General features: G+C 41.6%; 2 protein-coding genes across 2 annotated transcripts; one reads left to right on the plus strand and one right to left on the minus strand.

The window, feature by feature from the left end:
• Positions 1–264: 264 nt before the first annotated feature.
• LOC135351756 (centrosomal protein of 131 kDa-like) lies at positions 265–8,280 on the minus strand. Its single transcript, XM_064550845.1, has 11 exons — positions 8,110–8,280; positions 6,875–7,963; positions 6,632–6,760; positions 5,965–6,449; positions 5,480–5,720; positions 4,976–5,397; positions 3,784–3,945; positions 3,188–3,389; positions 2,888–3,058; positions 1,276–1,430; positions 265–617 (listed from the first exon to the last, which is right to left on the minus strand). The coding sequence occupies exons 1-11, from the start codon at positions 8,167–8,169 to the stop codon at positions 356–358; spliced, it is 3,378 nt and encodes a 1,125-aa protein (XP_064406915.1). The 5' UTR covers positions 8,170–8,280; the 3' UTR covers positions 265–355.
• Positions 8,281–8,287: 7 nt separating this feature from the next.
• On the plus strand, positions 8,288–18,292 carry LOC135351761 (CCR4-NOT transcription complex subunit 3-like). Its single transcript, XM_064550849.1, has 22 exons — positions 8,288–8,429; positions 8,521–8,588; positions 8,660–8,734; positions 8,860–8,949; positions 9,021–9,081; positions 9,272–9,435; positions 9,687–9,755; positions 9,952–10,120; positions 10,341–10,468; positions 10,629–10,691; positions 10,812–11,064; positions 11,345–11,481; positions 12,700–12,826; positions 14,026–14,130; positions 14,199–14,252; positions 14,336–14,746; positions 14,964–15,226; positions 15,491–15,701; positions 16,062–16,275; positions 16,636–16,768; positions 17,665–17,790; positions 17,998–18,292. Exons 1-22 carry the CDS (start codon positions 8,405–8,407, stop codon positions 18,094–18,096), a joined length of 3,045 nt encoding a protein of 1,014 aa, XP_064406919.1. The 5' UTR covers positions 8,288–8,404; the 3' UTR covers positions 18,097–18,292.
• Positions 18,293–18,346: the final 54 nt, after the last annotated feature.

Raw genomic sequence — 18,346 nt, forward strand, 5'->3', positions numbered from 1 at the left:
AGATCATAGCAACCATGAGTATTTAGCCAATCAGATTTGAATGTTCTTATCTAATCTTTGCTACATGATTTTCTAAGTGAAGTACATGATTTTCTATTGAAGTACATGATTTTCTAAATTGGATAGAACATTTCCTCTAACCAATCAGATTGCAGTATTTATGACAAACATGATCTAATCTGCAATAGACTCGCTGGCTACTCCCATCATCACTATCTTGAGGATTCTTCATGATAGTGATGATGGGAGTGGCCAGCGAGTCTAATTCTGCAATTTTCATGTACATACTTGTGGCAGCTCTGATACAATCTAACGGCCTACAATGACATGAATATACCATACATACAACAAGGAATCATTTCTTAATCAGTTGTTTTCGTTGCTGTTCTAACAACATTTCAAGATGGTCAGCTCGTTTTAAAGCGGACTCGTATTGTTCCCTGAGACTCTGCAGGTTGCCTTCCTTCTTGCTAAGGGCTTGTTTGACCCTGTCGTGAACTGACTGCATTTCTTTGTCCTTATCTCTACCGACTTTCTCAACATCAACCTTGTGTCTTGCTCGTAGCTCACTCCTTTCTATCTTCAACTCTTTGTTCTCCTCCTCTGTGCGCACCAGTCTGAAGAACACATAGTTGTATTAAAACTAAGTATGACTTGATGTCCAATACAGAGAATGTGAAAAAGTACTGTTTAGCGATTTACTTTCGAGAAAAAATGTTGCAGAATAGAAATTTGCGGATAGAGATTCAAATGACCACACCCCTACAATAGAAAGGTCTACGAAGCGTTACAGTAGCCACCTGAGCAGGCAATCTATAGCGAGAGTACATGTACTGTATATCTTCTAAATTATCTAACACTTCTATTACCCCGGACACTCTTCTAGGCAATTTTCATTGTTCTAATACAACAACGGACACTCTGGTGCTTTAATAATACCATGAAAAAGTTGAGCAGCGTAGCTTTATAGTCGGCCAGTAAGAGTGCTGCAGTTAAATAGCTTTGAGGATTTATAGCTACATGTAGTTTTAGATAGCTTGTGCAACTATTCAGCCGCACACTGTTCTATTAAACTTATTTCGGACACTTCGCGTGCTCTATAAAAATATACCCGGACAATTTCCAAAAGAATAATTTTTGCTGTCCAACAAATTAACATAATTATATGTATAATGGTACATGAACGTTGCAGTAACCACCAGTTGCACCAGCTGCATGTACAACCGTCATTATGATTATAATTATATACACACCACCACATTAATAATTATTTACCTATCAGCAAACTCTTGTCTCACAATGTCTGCTACACTGTCTCTTTCTCTGGTGAGCTTAGAGGCCACCTCACCCACTCTCTCAACCTCCTCCTGCTTCTGTCTCAGCAGTGACTTAAGACGAGAGAGCTCCCCCTCGCACTCCACCACCTGTGTCTGTGTACGATTTGTGGGCAATTATACGAATGATTTGCACATTGGTTTAAATATGCGTTCAATGCGCCTGCATAGACCTGATGGGTATTACCATATAGCGGGTGCGTTTCGAGGGTATACAATTTCGCGGATTGACCGTTAAAACGAGTTTCGTGGAATAGCAGCCTTTCTGCATGCATGCGATATTATATTCGTGGGTATAATGTTCGCGGTACATGCGAAAACCGCAAACATTTATACCCTCGAAATATACACGCTAATACGGTATTTCGCGGTAGTACGGTACCGTACAACAAAATTGAGCGCACGGTGTACGTGCACATCAGTTGTGTACCAGCAATGGATGATTTATATAACAGCATGCATGCAGTCAGTCATTCATTGCTGTTGTGGAGGAGTGAACACATGTAAGTCGAACACTTTGTAGGGAATAAAAAGACTACATGTAGACTACATGTATTTAATATGTACCTAGACAAGTAATAGGTACTACATGTACCTAAGGAGAGTAACTATTATACACATTGTACAATCACGTACTTCTACCATCCCTACACGGTATGAAAACCCCCTGTCCCTTTCCCTGAAATAAACCCTGGTGTTACATAACACCAAGAGTATGTAAGAGAAGATCGAGTGTCGAACTACTGATACATTGTAGCTCTACACAAAAACTATGCACAAAGTAACATGACTTGCACGTGATGATCGAAGTATTGTAAAATGGTTAGTAATTGGCTAGTAAATGTTAACTGTGACGATTTAGGGGTGTTGTAATCGAACAATGAGATCTGACTCCAGCTAGTCGTTCGTGTTCAACGTTCAGAGCTGCTCACTGCACACTGATAGGCGACAATATCTTAACAAAAAATTATCTAAATAGAGACAATAGTCGGGTCGATCCTCGAGTTTCATTTAGTGGAGGGGCAGAGGTGAACCTTCCCCCAAAATGCTCAACTCCCCCCCCCCCCCCCCAATTTTGTAGAATAATGACATCATCACATTAGTATAGACAGTACTGCCTATGTGTGCAGCATGAAACTAGATCTACTGTGATGCCAGAGGAGGTCCGACACGAGTACTTCGATTAGGCTAAAATCGGTCGTATGAAGCAATGATTTTAACGTTGCACGTGACCAAGCCTAATCAAGCCTAATCGAGATACTTGTGTCGTACCTCCTCTTGTGATGCACTTAGTATGCAATAGGGGGTGCAGTCAACAAATATAGGAGTGGCCAAACATTTTGCAGCGTGTGTAAACCTTCCCCCCAAACTTTTAATCCTAGATAAAACCCTGGCTTATGCTTTTTACTCAGTTAACAAATTCTGTGCTTTGCGTAATGGATGCGTAAGTTTGCAAACATAATTAATTGCGAGTTGCTCATGTCAGGATGTCACGTTACTTTGTGCGCAGTTTTTGTGTAGAGCTCTTTCTTATATACTCTTGATACACACACCTTTAGGCTGTTAAATTTTTCCAGTGTGGAACGTTCTGACCTCTCGACCTCTCTCAGCTCTGTCTCATATTTTTCTCTCACCCTCCTTACACGAGCCTCTGCTGCTCTCTCCATCTCCTCACGTGACGCTGTAGTCTCCTCCTCTAACCTTATGATGACTAACTCTATCTCCTGCACAGGCAGAACAGAAGATACAGTGGTGTCAAAAAGTTGCGTACATAAAAATACATACTTGCTTTTACAGGGAGGGTGGTTCAAGTTTATTGTGTTCCAATAAACTGCTCAGTGTACACAATTCACCTTGTCTCTCTCTCGTCTCAGCTGGTCTCTTAAATCCCTTTCTTTGGAGAGTATCATCGCTTCTTGTTTCTTGAGCATGTTCTCTTCCCATGCCTCCTTCTCCACTTTTGACCGTTCAGTGAGATCTTTGCTTTGGCAGCTGTGCCTCCGCTCGAGTTCAGTCATCTGCCGAGCATGCTCAAACTTGAGCTCTTCCAAAAGGCTGCATAATTACATTCCATGACTGTTGGTTTTGAGTCCATTCTACATGTACATGCCAGTACAATGTAAGCAGTACATGTACATTATTACATGTATGTGCAGTGTACATGTAAATGCACACCAAGATAATCGTAGACCATAATACTATTCCTGTGTACAGTGGAAAGTACAAAACACACCGTATATAGCGGGTAAATTTGGCAATTTTTAATTTGACAATTATACCGCATGATCGTCATGACTTCGTGCGATAATATACAGGGACTGAGATCAAGCTTACACATGGCGATTTATAATTTTGGCAACCCTCATCTTGATTTGCCAAATTCACCCGCTATACGTTATATTATGTACATGCACGAGCACTGTACATCACCGTCATGTAGTATTCGTACCTCTTATTAGACTGTTGCATGTTATCAATCTTCTGGTCAATGGAGACCTTCTGTTGATGAAACTGATCGGCCAGTCTGTTCTTCTCCTGCTGCACCTCAGCAAACAGCTTCCTTCTCAACTGCTGGTAGTTCACCTCCTCTTGCTCGGCCATCTTCTCGTATCTGAACAAATGGGTGTGCATGCATATCAGTTTTACATGCAAACATCGAGCCAACAAAAGTATGGTTAGGGTAATGGATCCTAAAGCAATTTTACAGTACATGTACAGTGCCTGTAACCTAGGGAGTAGAATACAAACATTTGTACTTAAGTGTATCTTGAGATTGCAACATTTCTAAGAAATGATGCTGACACCATTGTGTAGGTGAATGAATAAGCTACAAACATATTCAAAAATATTTCTCTAAAACATTGTTATAGTGGAAAATCATTTAGGTGAAAACGGGGATGATTGTAAAAAAATGTATGTAACATCAATTATCTCTGTAAGTAAAATGTTTCTAGAAAAATTGCTTCTACCAAAAGATAGACAATTTATTAACAATTACATGTGTAAAAAAAATTAGACCTTAGCCGAAAAATTTACTTAAAATCTCTCCCTAAGCGAAAAGGCACCCAAAAACACACATAATGGAGTACGAAACAGCGTGTGTACTTATGTAACCGATTTTAATTCATGCATATGTTAGCTCAACTATCCACTGATGTTAATGCCAGAGTTCCAGACCTTAGCCGACAACGGTTGGTGTTTTTCCTCCCTAAGCTTTTGCTCACTATCATAATAATTTGTTGCTGTTGTAAAAGCAACCACATACCCACCACCTTAGGTTGCCATGGAAACATTTTTGGATATGTTGAAGCTCAAGCATTCACCTACACTTTGGTATCATCAAAATTTCTTAGAAATGTTTTAAGGTCAAGATATTCACAAATGTTGTATTCTACTCCCTAGGTTACAGGCACTGTATTGTGGTGGTAGAAATAATAATTATGTGTTTTGGTCCATTTTAAGGATCCGAAAACAGTATGAGGTACGTACTTATTAAACACTGCGTTCTTAACGTGATTGTACAAATGCCTCGACTAAACGCCGATTATAGTTAGCCACTCGCACAAATAGTTTGTATCGCGCATAAACTTCTAGCACTACGGTATGTAACACAGCAACCATTTCTACGTAGAGAGACCCACCTTTGTCTAGCCAGTTCCCGCTCATGAGCACAGGCTTGCTCTTTTTCCTCTGCACATTGCGCTCTCAGCTCCTCCATCTGCACTACAAATCTCCTACTAGCTCTCTCATCAACCTGCAACATATCTGCCTCGTGTACAGCCTTCAGTTTCTGTACTTCTGCCTTTCCCTTGGCAATGATTCGCTGAATCTCAGGCTCTAAACTTTTCACAGTAGCTTCCTTGATTCTCTGTGTCTCATCGGACTTCCACTTTTCTCTACGAAGTTTCTCAGCAGCTGCTGTGACTTGTTTGAGTTTGGACATTTCAGATGAGTTTTTCTCTTCTAAGGTTTTAACGTTGGTTTTATACTTCTTGTCTAGTTCTCTCAGCTGCTTCACAAGTTGCTCACATCGCTCACTGAGAACCTTCTTGTCATCTATCAGCTGGAGAGAAACATTTAAGGAATAAAAAACAACAACTGACAGCTGGTGTAGAAGTGTACAATAGTAAAAATGTATATCCAACCTGATCAATGAACGTTTGATGCCTCTGAATCCTCGACTCATACTCTGTTCTCAAGAGCTCCACCTTCTTCTGTCCATCTTTATCCATCTCCCTAGCGTGATAGACAGTGAGCTCTCTCTGCTGTGTCAGTGCTTTCTGCATCATCTCAATGGTTTTGTTCTTATTGTCCAACTCTATGCGCTGGGCCAGAATGGTGGTGGTAACATCGCTGGCTGCAGCTGTAGCAGCTTCTAGGGAGGCACTATGGAAAGAAAATGTTTTATACTCTCTTGTGCTCAATGTTTAGCCCTAATTACTTTAGGGCACATGTATACATACGTACATTGTATATGTGTGTATACATTCACTGGCATTGTATGAGCATCACTGTGAATGGTACATGTAGATGAAAAAGCCAGTACATGTACATGCATGTACAATACATAATTATGCTGGCATAAATTATCTTTACCGTCCTAGCAATGGAGATATTTTCCATAACTCACTCAGGGTTTTGCCTACTACTTGTTTCCAAACCCGCAGTTGTCAGGGTACTCCTGGCAGACCGAGGGGTGCCTCCTGCCGTTGTGGAGGCCTTGGTCTTTAGTTCAGCCCTGGATTGTGCCAACTGGGAGAGTAGGTCTTGGTCAGCCTTTTCCATCTCATCCAAGTAAGCAAGGATGTTGCCTAGTTTACCCTCTGAAAGATTTGCTGAATTAGATAGAGGACCATTTACAGCAGGTGGGGCTAGTTTCTGGAGGTTTTTAGCAGATAAATATGTTCTGTCAGAGCAGGCCTGGTCTTTGGTTGAAGCTAGGGGTGCTGGAACTTCCTCCAATAGCTTGAGCGTTTTTAGAATGTCATTGTATGAGTTGCCCTGTTTATAATCACTGTCAGCCAAGTGCATAGGTGAGCCTTCAGTCAATTGTGCAGGTGAGCTGTGTGTTGTAGAATGAGTTGGTACTGGTGACTTCAATCTGCTACTGCCGGCCTAAGAGTGGATGCAACATTTTCATAATTATGATAATAAGTCGCGCTCACGAGACTAAATAATACTTGGTACGCGATTTAGAAGCCCATGCAAAGGGCTGGTTGCAGTTTCTCGAAGTTATACATATAATCATTGCATGTAGAAGTCAATGCCAGTCTTCTTCGTTTCAAAATACATTGTACCTGGAAGAACTCCTTAATAATTTCATCGGGATCATCAGGAGATTTGTCCATTTTGGCAACGATTTTTTTTGGTTGCACAGGCTTCTTACGTGTTGGCTTCTTGACCTTACCACTTGCTTGCAGTAGGGCCTAAAACATGGAAGGGAAGTACATAACTGTAGCTTTTAGCTTGTAAGTACATTTCAATGCAAACACAACATTATAAAATTTAACATAGCATGTTCATGAAGCTGGTACACTCACTATCTCCTCTTGTGCAATTTTCTCCGCTCTCAACCTCTTTTGTTCCCTTTTTTTGTTGAGCTCCTCAATGGCAGCTTTCCTGGCAGCTTGCATCTTGGCTTCCCTGCGTTGTTGCTTCTCCATCTCTTTACTCTCATCTTCCAACAATTCCTGAGCCCTGCTCCGACTCAATTCATCTTTCTTTGCCTGCAGCACACTCTGCACGCTGACAAGTTGGGCTGATCGAACTCTTCGATACCAAGATTGGATTTTGGTTGCAGCCACATTTTCATCTGTTGGCTGATGCTCTATTCGAGTGGGAGGAATTGAGCCGGTATTTCCAAGAATTTGTGGCTGAAGTAAAATAGTATTCTCTGGTTTTGAAGAAGGGGCACATTCTAAATTGAGTGTAGGTACTATAGTGTTAGGGGTATATGTATGTGTCTGGTTAGCTCCAAACTTGGCTGCTAGTTTAGGTCTGCAGGGTTTACGTGAATGGTCTTTGGGTTTTTCAGAAGTAACACCTGTGGACTTAACTTCTCTCTCACTTTGATTTGAACTTGAATCATCATGACTATGGTGGAGGGTAGATAATTGGCTGAGAGGTCCGGGAGTGAGTGGTTTAACAAGAGCTCCAATGTCTTTTAAGAACTGATCAACATCAGGTGATAGAGACCCAGATGATCGATCAAGGTCAGTGCTGTTTTCTAAATGTCCAGCAATATTGAATCCTTTCTGATAAACATCAGGGGTCTGCTTACTCGCACGTTGGAGATCAACACTTTGATGTGTGCAATTCCTGGATCTAGAGGTTGTGGAGCCTTCCTTAGATTTCTTTGAATGTCTAACATGCCTCATAACGGAGGTTGGTTTTTGAGAATCTTTTTGTAGCGATGCTTTCACCTTGGCTGAAGAGGAAGGTCTGTGATGGAGAGGCAAGGAAGACAGACTGCTTACAGAAGAACGAGCACTAAGTGATCGGGATGCCAACTGGATGGGGCTGGATTTAATCTCTAGACCATGATGAAAAGAGACAAAAGGAGTAGTGTCACTGCGAGCTGACATGCTCCTGACAGACTTGCTTCGAGAGTCTGAGGTCATAGGCCTAGCCTGAGGGGATTTAAAAGGTATGTAACGAAGGCCGGTTAAGGACAGGCGAGATGGTTGTACTGTGTGTTCGTAACCATGGTAACCAAAGCCATACACATTACAATGTACGTACGTACGACACAAATGTTAACTAGAAAAGCTACTACCTTGTGTATGTAGGTTTGATGAAATTTTTTATCAGGCTGCTGAGAAGTTATATGCTCCATTTTTCAGCTTAGACAGAAGTGTTCTTTTCCTTAAATTTAGCCTCCAGAAGAACCTCAAGCAGCAATGTGTTTCTTGTTCAAATTGATTCCCGCCATGACATCATAAAGATCACATGCGCAGGTCATCAAATTGCAAAAGTGCACGAGGCTTGAAGCTGGTCTGAAGAACCTTAGCTTGTCATACTTCCATACAAAGCTTTATAGATGCATCTCCTGAGAGCAAAAAGATAGTACAATGGCTGACAAACGAAAGTTACAAGGTTAAAATTGTCCCAACTGTGTGTGTTTATTCTATTTAATTCCCACCACTTATTTACCTCCCATGTTATTTATGTACCTGAAACTCTGTAGGAGAGATAGACAGATGTCTAAAGAGAGTTTCTGAAGGGGTGGATACCTTTGAGGACATTTGGCAGAAGGTGTACCCCTCAGATCTATCTCTAATACCCATGATATTCATACTCCCCTTTGTTTGTATAATTATGTGAAGGTGCACACGGCATCCAATGCCAACCAGAAGGAGAAATATGAGGCAGACCTGAAGAAGGAAATAAAGAAGTTACAGGTAGCTTGTCCATGTATTACTGTCTTAGATAAGCACAAGATTATAGCTACATGTAGTATATAGTCCGTGTTTACAGGTTAGCTTGAAGTGTATAGTTTCAAGTGTGTGTGTGTTTTGTATGGCAGCGTTTAAGAGATCAAATCAAAACATGGCTAACCTCAAACGATATCAAAGACAAGAAAACTTTAACGGAGAACAGAAAACTGATAGAAACGGTCAGTAACCAATTTCTAGTTAGCACCTGTTGTGTGAGTAGAGTGTTTGAACAATGATGTCTTTGCCTCAGCAAATGGAAAGGTTCAAAATTGTTGAGAGGGAAACGAAAACAAAGGCGTATTCTAAAGAAGGTCAGTCACTTAAACACTGCCCTACATAATAATTATGATTATTGGAAGTCTGATTGGTGCTAATGCGTTAATGGAGCAAAACTAATTCAAGGGTATCCCTTGGCAATGGTGCTATACACATGTATGTAGCTTAACTCTACTACCTTCAATTATAGTCTCGTTATCCTACTGTGTTTCTCTGAATTTGCAGGTCTGGTGTCAGCAGCCAAGATTGACCCTGCCCAAAAGGAGAAGGATGAGACAAGACAATGGTTAACTGAATCCATCGACACACTGAACGTTCAGACGGATCAGTTTGAGTCGGAGATTGAGACTATGTTCGCTGGGATCAAAAAGAAGAAGTTGGACAGAGAGGTAAAGTGTATTGTACCATACCATACCCCCACGTGCACATTAGTGCCAACTACCACCGTGTGAAGTGGTAGCCATACTACTTGCCAGTTAGTGTTTGAAATGGTTCGTAAGTTTCGGTGTGCCAGTGGCTATATTCTAAGTATTATGTACAGTATACTAATTAGGTATGGACTACTGGTATTTGGATTCGTTGATAGGCCATTTTAGTTTTCAGTTGGCAATGACTCATTGAATGACATTTACCCAACTAGAAAACCGATAGAGTTGATGAACTGAAAGAATGGGTGGAAAGACACAAGTTCCATGTGCAGAAGCTTGAAGTGAGTTCCTAAAATACTCTTTTTGTGTGCTCTGTACATACACCGTTGCTGTGTTTGATAGAGTGGGGTTTCGTTGTACATATAGAACCTACACTGTACATTCATGTATGATGATCTGCTTGAAAATAGAAACACTATTCACTTTCACGGTTCTCCTTGAAAGTGGTCTAGTGCTTACGTACTGTTGGTTCTATAGACTATCATGAGACTGATGGACAACTGCTCGTTAGAAGTGTCGGAGGTCAAGGATCTCCAGGATGACCTCAACTATTACCTGGAGTCAAACCAGGAACCAGATTTTGCTGAGAACGAAATGATGTACGATGATCTCGACCTAGAGGATGTTCAAATATACCAAACACCACGTAAGCAGAAAACTTGCTCAAAGCTGCTTCATAGTTACACTTGTGCTGTAGCCATGGTGTTTAGGCTAACTAGTGGCTAGTGTCTTTGCTGATGTTCAGTATTTACATTGATAGTGTCTTGAATCTATATGCACAGTGTACATGCATACGGTAACTCAATAACTCACGCATTATGGAGATCAATACACGTACATGTGTTAGGTTTTGCTTTTTCCTACAGTGGTACTAGGGAGTGCGTCTCAACCGTTTGTGAATGATGATGACACTATTTCAATTCCTACTTCTCCCGGGTCCTCTCAAGGCCCTCTCTCTCCCAAAACCCCCACTGTCCTCAAATCTACGTCACAGGTTAGCCTGGGTTAGTCTGACACCAACCTTGTCGTATCTACTTCTGACCTTTAAATATTGCTTGTAGTACAAGTTAGTTTTAAGTACTTCTCTACTAAACGAAACTCTAAGTCACCACTTTTGTATCTCAAAGAAGCCCTAATGGAGAATTTGTATGCAGGAAATGTTTGATGAGAGAAGAAGACGAAAAGCCTCGTCCAGTTTTTCCAACGACATAGAACCAGTGAGCATCTTTATTCCTTTAAATTCAGTGTATTTGCACAACACAAAGGCAGTCATGTTTGTTTATACGGTGGAATATACGTATATACACTGTATTATTGTGTCTTTGTCTTTTCGACAGCCATTCCAACCAGCTCCCTCTCCTAGAAAACTTAGTAAGAGCTTATCAAATTCTACCAGTGGGTCATCTAGAGCGTCAGGGAGTGTACCCTTAAAGTTGGCGATCACCCCCACGACAGGAAGACCCAATTCTCTGGGTAGCAGTAGCACGAGGACGTCCAGTGTGTCATCCCCAAATGGCAGTAATCAAAAAGGAGGGTCCAATAGCAAGCAAGCCCAACCTCCACCAGGCCCTGCCTATTCTATTGCAGCAGGTCAGTGTTTGAACACAGGTATATATACCTGAATTCTGCACACATACATTACGTTTGGACACTCTCTTTTATGAAGTGCTGTTTAGCGTCGTCTGTACTTGTGCTTCGTTTAGATGTGTATGAACACATGGAGCCGGCTAAACAAACGTGTATAACATAGCATGGTTTTTGTACGTCAATAAAATGTATGTGTCACAACCACTTGTTGTATTGGCAGAGCCTGTGTAGAGCGTGTGTGTAATTGACCAATGTCTTGTTTTTCTCGACTCGATACATGTAGGTGGGCATGTAAACTCTTCACCCACCACTTTGACGTCTGCTCTGCCCTCTGACACAACCAGCAGTAGCACTACTCCAGCCGAGGAGGACAGTGGGAGTGGTCAGTCAGCGGGAGAGGGCTCTCAACATCAGCGTCTGGTGAGCATGTACATGTATGTATAGTAGTCACCTATTAAATAGCGAGTATATTTGGGGAATGTTAGCTAGTTGACAATTATTATTCGTATGAATATATGACGAGCATTGTATGAAAAAAGTTGTAATAACAGTAAAACCACAAAAAGACATCATTGATCAGTGATCAATATTGCCATCCAATATGATCGTCAAATAAAGGTTGGCTTCAAGACCAAACAAGATGAGTTGGTGTTGTTGTTTTATGGTTGATATTGTCATGATTCGAGTGAGGTACAGCACTAATTCAGTGCGGATTAGCAAGTTAATTTTAATAATTATTTGGATTCCACATTTTCACCCACTGGTACAAAACCCTGAAAGAAAAACCCTGACTTGCATTACTCTGCTAATCAAGCGTTCAGGTTCTTTGCTGGCATTTTATGATGACACATTAGGAGTATAGGGGTCACAACAACGCTACAATTTAACCAAACAGTTTGGTATGCCCCCAGTGGATCCTGCATTTATATACATTCAATATTAACTGTACTGATGCAATTATAAGTAGTGCCGAACCATGCCAATATCAACCAGCACTAACTCTATCTTCTTGTAGTCAGTTTTTGTTTTTGAGCCAACCGATTTTTAACAATCGTGCTGCATGGCACTATTGATCACATTAGCACATTTTTAATTTGGCAATCCTCACCTAAGTTCGCCAAAATTATTTCCTTACCTAATCTACCTGCTATACCTGATAAAAATTCTGTGGAATGAAACTGTAGCTAGCTTCTGTGTAGGAGCATGCGAATCATAGGGCGAGCTTAAACTATTTGGTGAAAGGTAGTTATAGAAACTTGTCTTGTTATGGGTCAAGAACAAGACCCTTATTTGTAATTGTTATAGGGTGTGGCACTAGTCAGCTAAATGTACAATATGTACCCTATACTGAGAGTCAGCTACTGTAACAATGTACGAAGTACCCATTCCTATTTTAAATATTCGTACAGCTCAGGATAGTGACATTGAGTATTGTGTCACGCAGTTTAAATTTTTGTAGGTGCCCTACTGATACGAAAATACGAAAATAACCCGCTATACAGTATCTAGCCTGTCCATGACCAACAGACAAACAGAAATATTACTCTTGAGGTCACTTAGTATGGTTTTGCCCCAATTATCTGCATACATGTAGTTTTACCCGGTCCCTTTCCAACAAGTGTTGTGTCTATTACTCAGCACTCTCCACCACCTGTGAGCTCCCCAACCACCTGCGCATCCCAAGCAAGTACATCGGCATCAACTGCTCCGGCTGGACTGGCACACATACAGACCACCATATCTCAAACCAGACCACAGGGACCAGGTAGGCATAGCTACAATCTTGTAGCTGTTTTTCGGTATGCCTTTATTAACGTGACGGCTGCAGGTTATAGCAGTATGTTAGTATTTTTTCATTATCAGGAGGAAGAGATTGACGCCGCCTACATGTTGGCTGTACCTATTTTTCACAGCTTCAACTTGAGGCTGTTTAATTAAGGCCTTTTTGCTCTGTTATTACCCTAGTTCCTGTGCATAACTTACAACTGCCGCATTCTCAAAGCCTTGCTCCAGCCGGATTGCAGCACCCTTCATTCTAATTTCCTTTTAAGTTGCAATTCCCGATTGACATAAATGTACACTATTGTAGAAACTGGACTGCATGTCTTTATTTTAAGCGCATGCTCAACTGCAGGTATTTTGCCCTTGAATTGAAGCGTTTCCAATGCCTTGGTGGAGGAGCCAAAGCTTTATGGCAATGAAGCTACAGTACTAGTAAAATACACACATGTACAATTACAATTTACATTTATGCCTCTGCATTTGTACACAAATGACATGCATGAAGAGCACAGAATGGTGAAAAAGAGTGGGAAATGATTAACTATGATTGTTGCTAAAATGACATGCATACAGAGCAGGTGAAAAAGAGTGGGAAATGATGATTGTTGCTAAAAAGGATGTCGAAACTTGATGGCTGCAATGAACAGTGTGGCCTTGCATCTTTTTTCTCACTCTTGCAGCTACCAATAGATAGCGTTCTAGTGCAGAGCTAACTACTAAGTAGAATAGCTAACTGATATCAACAGATTTTGCTACACAAGAGTCTGCAACAGCCTTCAAATTAAGCAAAACTACATAACTCAAGAACGAAGCACTGTCTTGCAAATCCACTAATTGCAATCCAAGAAAACGTGACTAGAAGCCCATAGAAAGTCTTATTTGCACTTGATTTATCATTGAGCAGCTGTAACACGCTACACACTACAGTATACCTTGCTTGCGCATGCACACATCGAGGCATAATTATGCGAAGGATATAAGAGAATTGATTCGGCTATATATAGAGTAAGCTAGCTTGTACTTTCTACGGCACTGTTGTAAACTGTCAGTAGCATTATTACTAACTGTTTACAACACTTCTCTAGTTTTAAGAACATTGTTTAGCAACCACTTCATACAGTGTTTTTTCCTTCCTGGTACAGGGTCATCAAATTAACATATAAATATCCGGTTGTACTGTAGGTTCCCAAACATCCCACCGCTCTGAGCACAGTCGGTCCAGCAGTGCCTCATCATTCTCTGCCTCTCTCTCGCAAGACTCTCAGTCATTGACTCATACCAGCTCCAGTAAGTGCTGTAAATTGTCACAATAATCTGGTAGTCAATATATGCTCCTCACCACCTGGTCTTTCCAGGTATAGCAGATACACACAGTGGAGCATCCAGTAACAGCGGGGGAGCACATTCAAGTAAGTTGTTCTTTTGGGCTTTACAAAAACACTTGGTCTCTGACTTAACTGTTCACATTCAGTGCATGGTTTACATTGTGCAGCCCCTGTGTCAGAACCAAGCCCCCTAGTAGTGGACACTGGTGTGCGGCCTCCCTCCTCTACCCATTCCTCGGTCGGAGCTCTCTCTCCCCTCATCTCCACCACAATCACACAACCAACCCCTCATAGAACGCCCTCTCAACCTCCAACAACCGCACAGCCCTCCATTACGTCACATCAAGATGCATTTGTGGTCACGCCCTCGCCAATGCCACTGGCACCTGTTGGTAGTGGTGTGGAGTTAGCAGAAAATCCTATGGTCGCTGCTCAAAGTCCTGGCTTTAATCAGTTTCCATCAGGAGGTTCAAATCTCCCAGTGTGGATGGCAGCGGGTGATGACGGTCTGGAGGTAGTTCCAGGAAGTTTAGGGGCAGCCTTCGGCAATGGACTATTTTCGTCTTCTACTAGCACAGGTGGGCAATAATACTAGTGACAATAAGAGCATATCATACATGTACATGTACATGTATGTGGTGGTTTGCTGTAACTAGACACGGTACAAAGCTGTCCCTTGGTTATCTGGTTGATTAGTATCTGTTCGTCGGTTTTTTATTTATGATTTCATGTGCTGTATGTTTGAATACCCAGCATTGTACGTACATTTGTTCAAGGGTCTACTTGTGTATTCAGGTCTCTCACCGACACTACCTGTCAACTCGCCTCCTCTGTCCTGTAATTCTCCTCTGGTTCAGTCTGCCGCCTTCCCCTCACAACCTCCCATCTCCAACTCCCCTCTCACTTCTGCCTTCCCCTCGCAGCCCACCCCCCTCACAGGGGCACTCCCCACTACCTTCACAGTGGCACAGTCAACCTTCGCTAACTTTACAGGAGTCCTACCAACACACCCCACTTCCTTCGCTGGGCTCACATCAGCAGGCTTCATGTCGCCAGAGGTATGTTGTTTGTTGCACACATGTGGTTGGTGCTGATGTCTCTGGTTGATTAGTACACCTTCCCTGCCTTATCTGCAGTGGTGCTGTGTACACAGCTGGTTTTTGTGCATTGTGTGTTTTACAATTTCTTAGAAATTTGATAATGAACTGTTCCCATTATTGTTTAAGCCTGCCCCCACTACTGTAGACCACTCCACTACAAGTCGTATTATGTTTACGTGTGTTAGTGTTTAATGTACACGTATGCATGCACATGCTGTATAGCAACCCTTCCTACAGCAGACTGCTCTGCCGTCTATGGGTGAGCGGGATGCAGGGCCTGGTGTCGTGGGTCAGCTCTCCTCGCTCAAGTCCATAGCAGCCCAGGTAGTAGCCTCATCTGGCACACCAGTCACTAGCAGTAGAGGAAGTGGTTTGGAAGCAGTGATGGGCCTCGAGAGTAGGCCTGGGCAACAGAGCTCAGAGCAAATGAGACGTGAGTGTAAAGCTGATTAGTTACATGTATTTGTACCATGGAATATCAATTGAAACCTCCATATACTCTAGTGTACATGCCACACACCCTCCAGGAATGTACATGTATGTACTTTATGTGCCCAAAATGTGTACCGTGGCTATCTTAATTAGTGTGTACTGGATTGATCCCTCGTGCAGTTGTATGTACTCCCGAGGGCGCATAGAACTGCCTTTAGGTACAAATCTAAGCTGGCCATGATACACTGTACATATTGTTCTGTTATCATTGTAACAATGATTGTATTGCTTGTTTACAGTAATAATTTGGTTTTTAGAGTAGTTCCATTGTGACTTTGTACTACACTTCCACCTGCTTTAGTAATGGCTGCAATCTCTCCAGCTCTGTTAGAGTCCTTCAGTAGTCGTGCTTCAGAGGAGACATCGGCAGGTCGTACAGACACTCAGATCATGCCTCTGCTAGGAGTCACGCCCCTGGGTCCAGTGCAGCTGACTCAAGAGAGGCTCTATCAGCTCAAAATGTTGGAGACTGCATACAAGCACCTGCCACATCAGTCAGATTCAGAAAGAGTGAGGTGAGGGGGTGTGTGTTAGTGCAAGTGAAGTATTTGATATCAAAATGCTCTACCAATCTCGTTTCCAGTATAGTTTCACTTATAACGGTCACCCTTGGGCAACCAACAGTGCCTGTAATGAAAGAGGTTAGAGTTACTCAACTTAGGGTAGTGCATGTTGAAACAAATTCAGTTTTGGGCCCATTAAGTTGGCTGTCTATAGAGAGAGGGTGGCCTGCTTATAGAATAAAGTTTACTGTAGTGTCATCAGTCCACGTTCTTTCTGTGTGCATCGTGTATTTTGTGATTATCTTACAGGTGTACATTTACTTGCTTTTTTTCAGCTGATGTTTACGTAGCACTTTATGCACACACATTCAGACCGTATTTGCAAAGAACACCGTATCCCACTCCGTTCTATCACCATCAGCACCCTCCATCTCACTTTGACTCGTTCGAGTTCTTCCAGAGACTATCTATAGACTCGCTCTTCTTTGTATTCTACTATATGGAGGTATAGTTTTGTGTATACTGTTTAAGAATGTGTACTCTTCTCACAATGTTTAAATTAGTTGAGCTCCAGACTGTTGGCATTGGTGTACAATTACATAAGATACCTTAAAACCTTGACTCCTGGATGTGTGTTAGTCTAAGACAGTTTTTAATGTACCCGCGGTCCCAACCGATTGCATGTAATCCATTAAATTACATGTAGATTTGTTGAACACTCCATAGTTCGAGTAGACGCTGTGGATCATCATCACTACTACTAGATTAAAGTTACGATGCAGTATTCGCCCACGCAGTAATTATCTAGAAATAAATCAAGCTGTCTTGACTGTATACACTAATAGTCATTTTATATGCTATAATTATATTGCATGCTCTTTGTCAGCAAGGCAATTAACGAGGAAAAGGAGCAGGGCGGCTCAAAACAATTTCTTCAATACAATAAACAGTTACCCTCGTGTAGAAGTAAAAAGATAGTTGACCAGCTAGTAAACTCTGGCATTTTTCTTCGGTCTGTAAATTGATAGAAGCAAGAACTCTTCGAGCTGCCCTCTGTTATATCATAGACTGCTAGTATTTCTTGTTTGAGTCTACTATTTGACGACTGAAATTGGCTATGACCACACGATCTTTGCGGTAGCATACTGATAAGCTAGCAAGCGCTGTATTAGTTACTTATGAGTTGAGGCTATCCATGTTGTAAACGCAGTGCTATGGCAGCCAGGTGAGCAGGCTCAGATACTATACCCGTGGCCGCTTACGCGCCTTGGGTAGTGCAGACACATAAAAGAATAGTTTCTCTTTCTCACAAAAACAAGAATAAAAAATATATAATTCATGAGCAAACACTACATCGTAACCTTAAATGCTTTGGTTTTTTTAATTATGTTTTTTCTCTAGGGAACAAAGGCCCAGTACTTCGCAGCAAAAGCTCTCAAAAAATTATCTTGGAGATTTCACACAAAGTACATGATGTGGTTTCAGAGACTTGAGGAGCCTAAAGCCATCACTGACGACTATGAAATGGTAAAGGAGCTCATACAACTCCCACCACTAATTTATAGTGGCTAGTTGGCAGATGTTCAGATGTTGCAGCCACTAGCATCATACCACATGTTTTTCTGTATGCACCAGGCTGTTATGATAGCGCTAAGAGTGCAGCTCGTGAAGTGAAACATCATACTTGATAGCATCAAATAATTATTGTGGCTCTTCGTTTCTTTTTCCCTCCAGGGTACGTATATCTACTTTGACTTTGAGAAATGGAGTCAGAGAAAAAAAGAAGGGTTCACATTCGAATACAGATTCCTTGAAGACAAGGACCTCCCCTGAATCATGATTGATCCATCTTTTTATGTTGTCTCGTTCATGTCTGTTGTCTACTGAGAAAACTTGTACTGAGGAATCAGTATGTATTAAAGTGAACAAACATAATGTCATTTCATTGCCAATCAGCAGTCCCTGTGGTTGTTCGTAATCCTGCATTGTAATTACTGTTGGTTTCATATGAAGTGAATTTGGCACTTTGCTCTTTTTACTATATAATACTTAATTATGGAGCATATAATTTTGGGGTGGTGCA

The sequence above is a fragment of the Halichondria panicea genome, chromosome 17 (genome assembly GCF_963675165.1).
Source record: "Halichondria panicea chromosome 17, odHalPani1.1, whole genome shotgun sequence".
Classification (NCBI taxonomy): domain Eukaryota; kingdom Metazoa; phylum Porifera; class Demospongiae; order Suberitida; family Halichondriidae; genus Halichondria; species Halichondria panicea.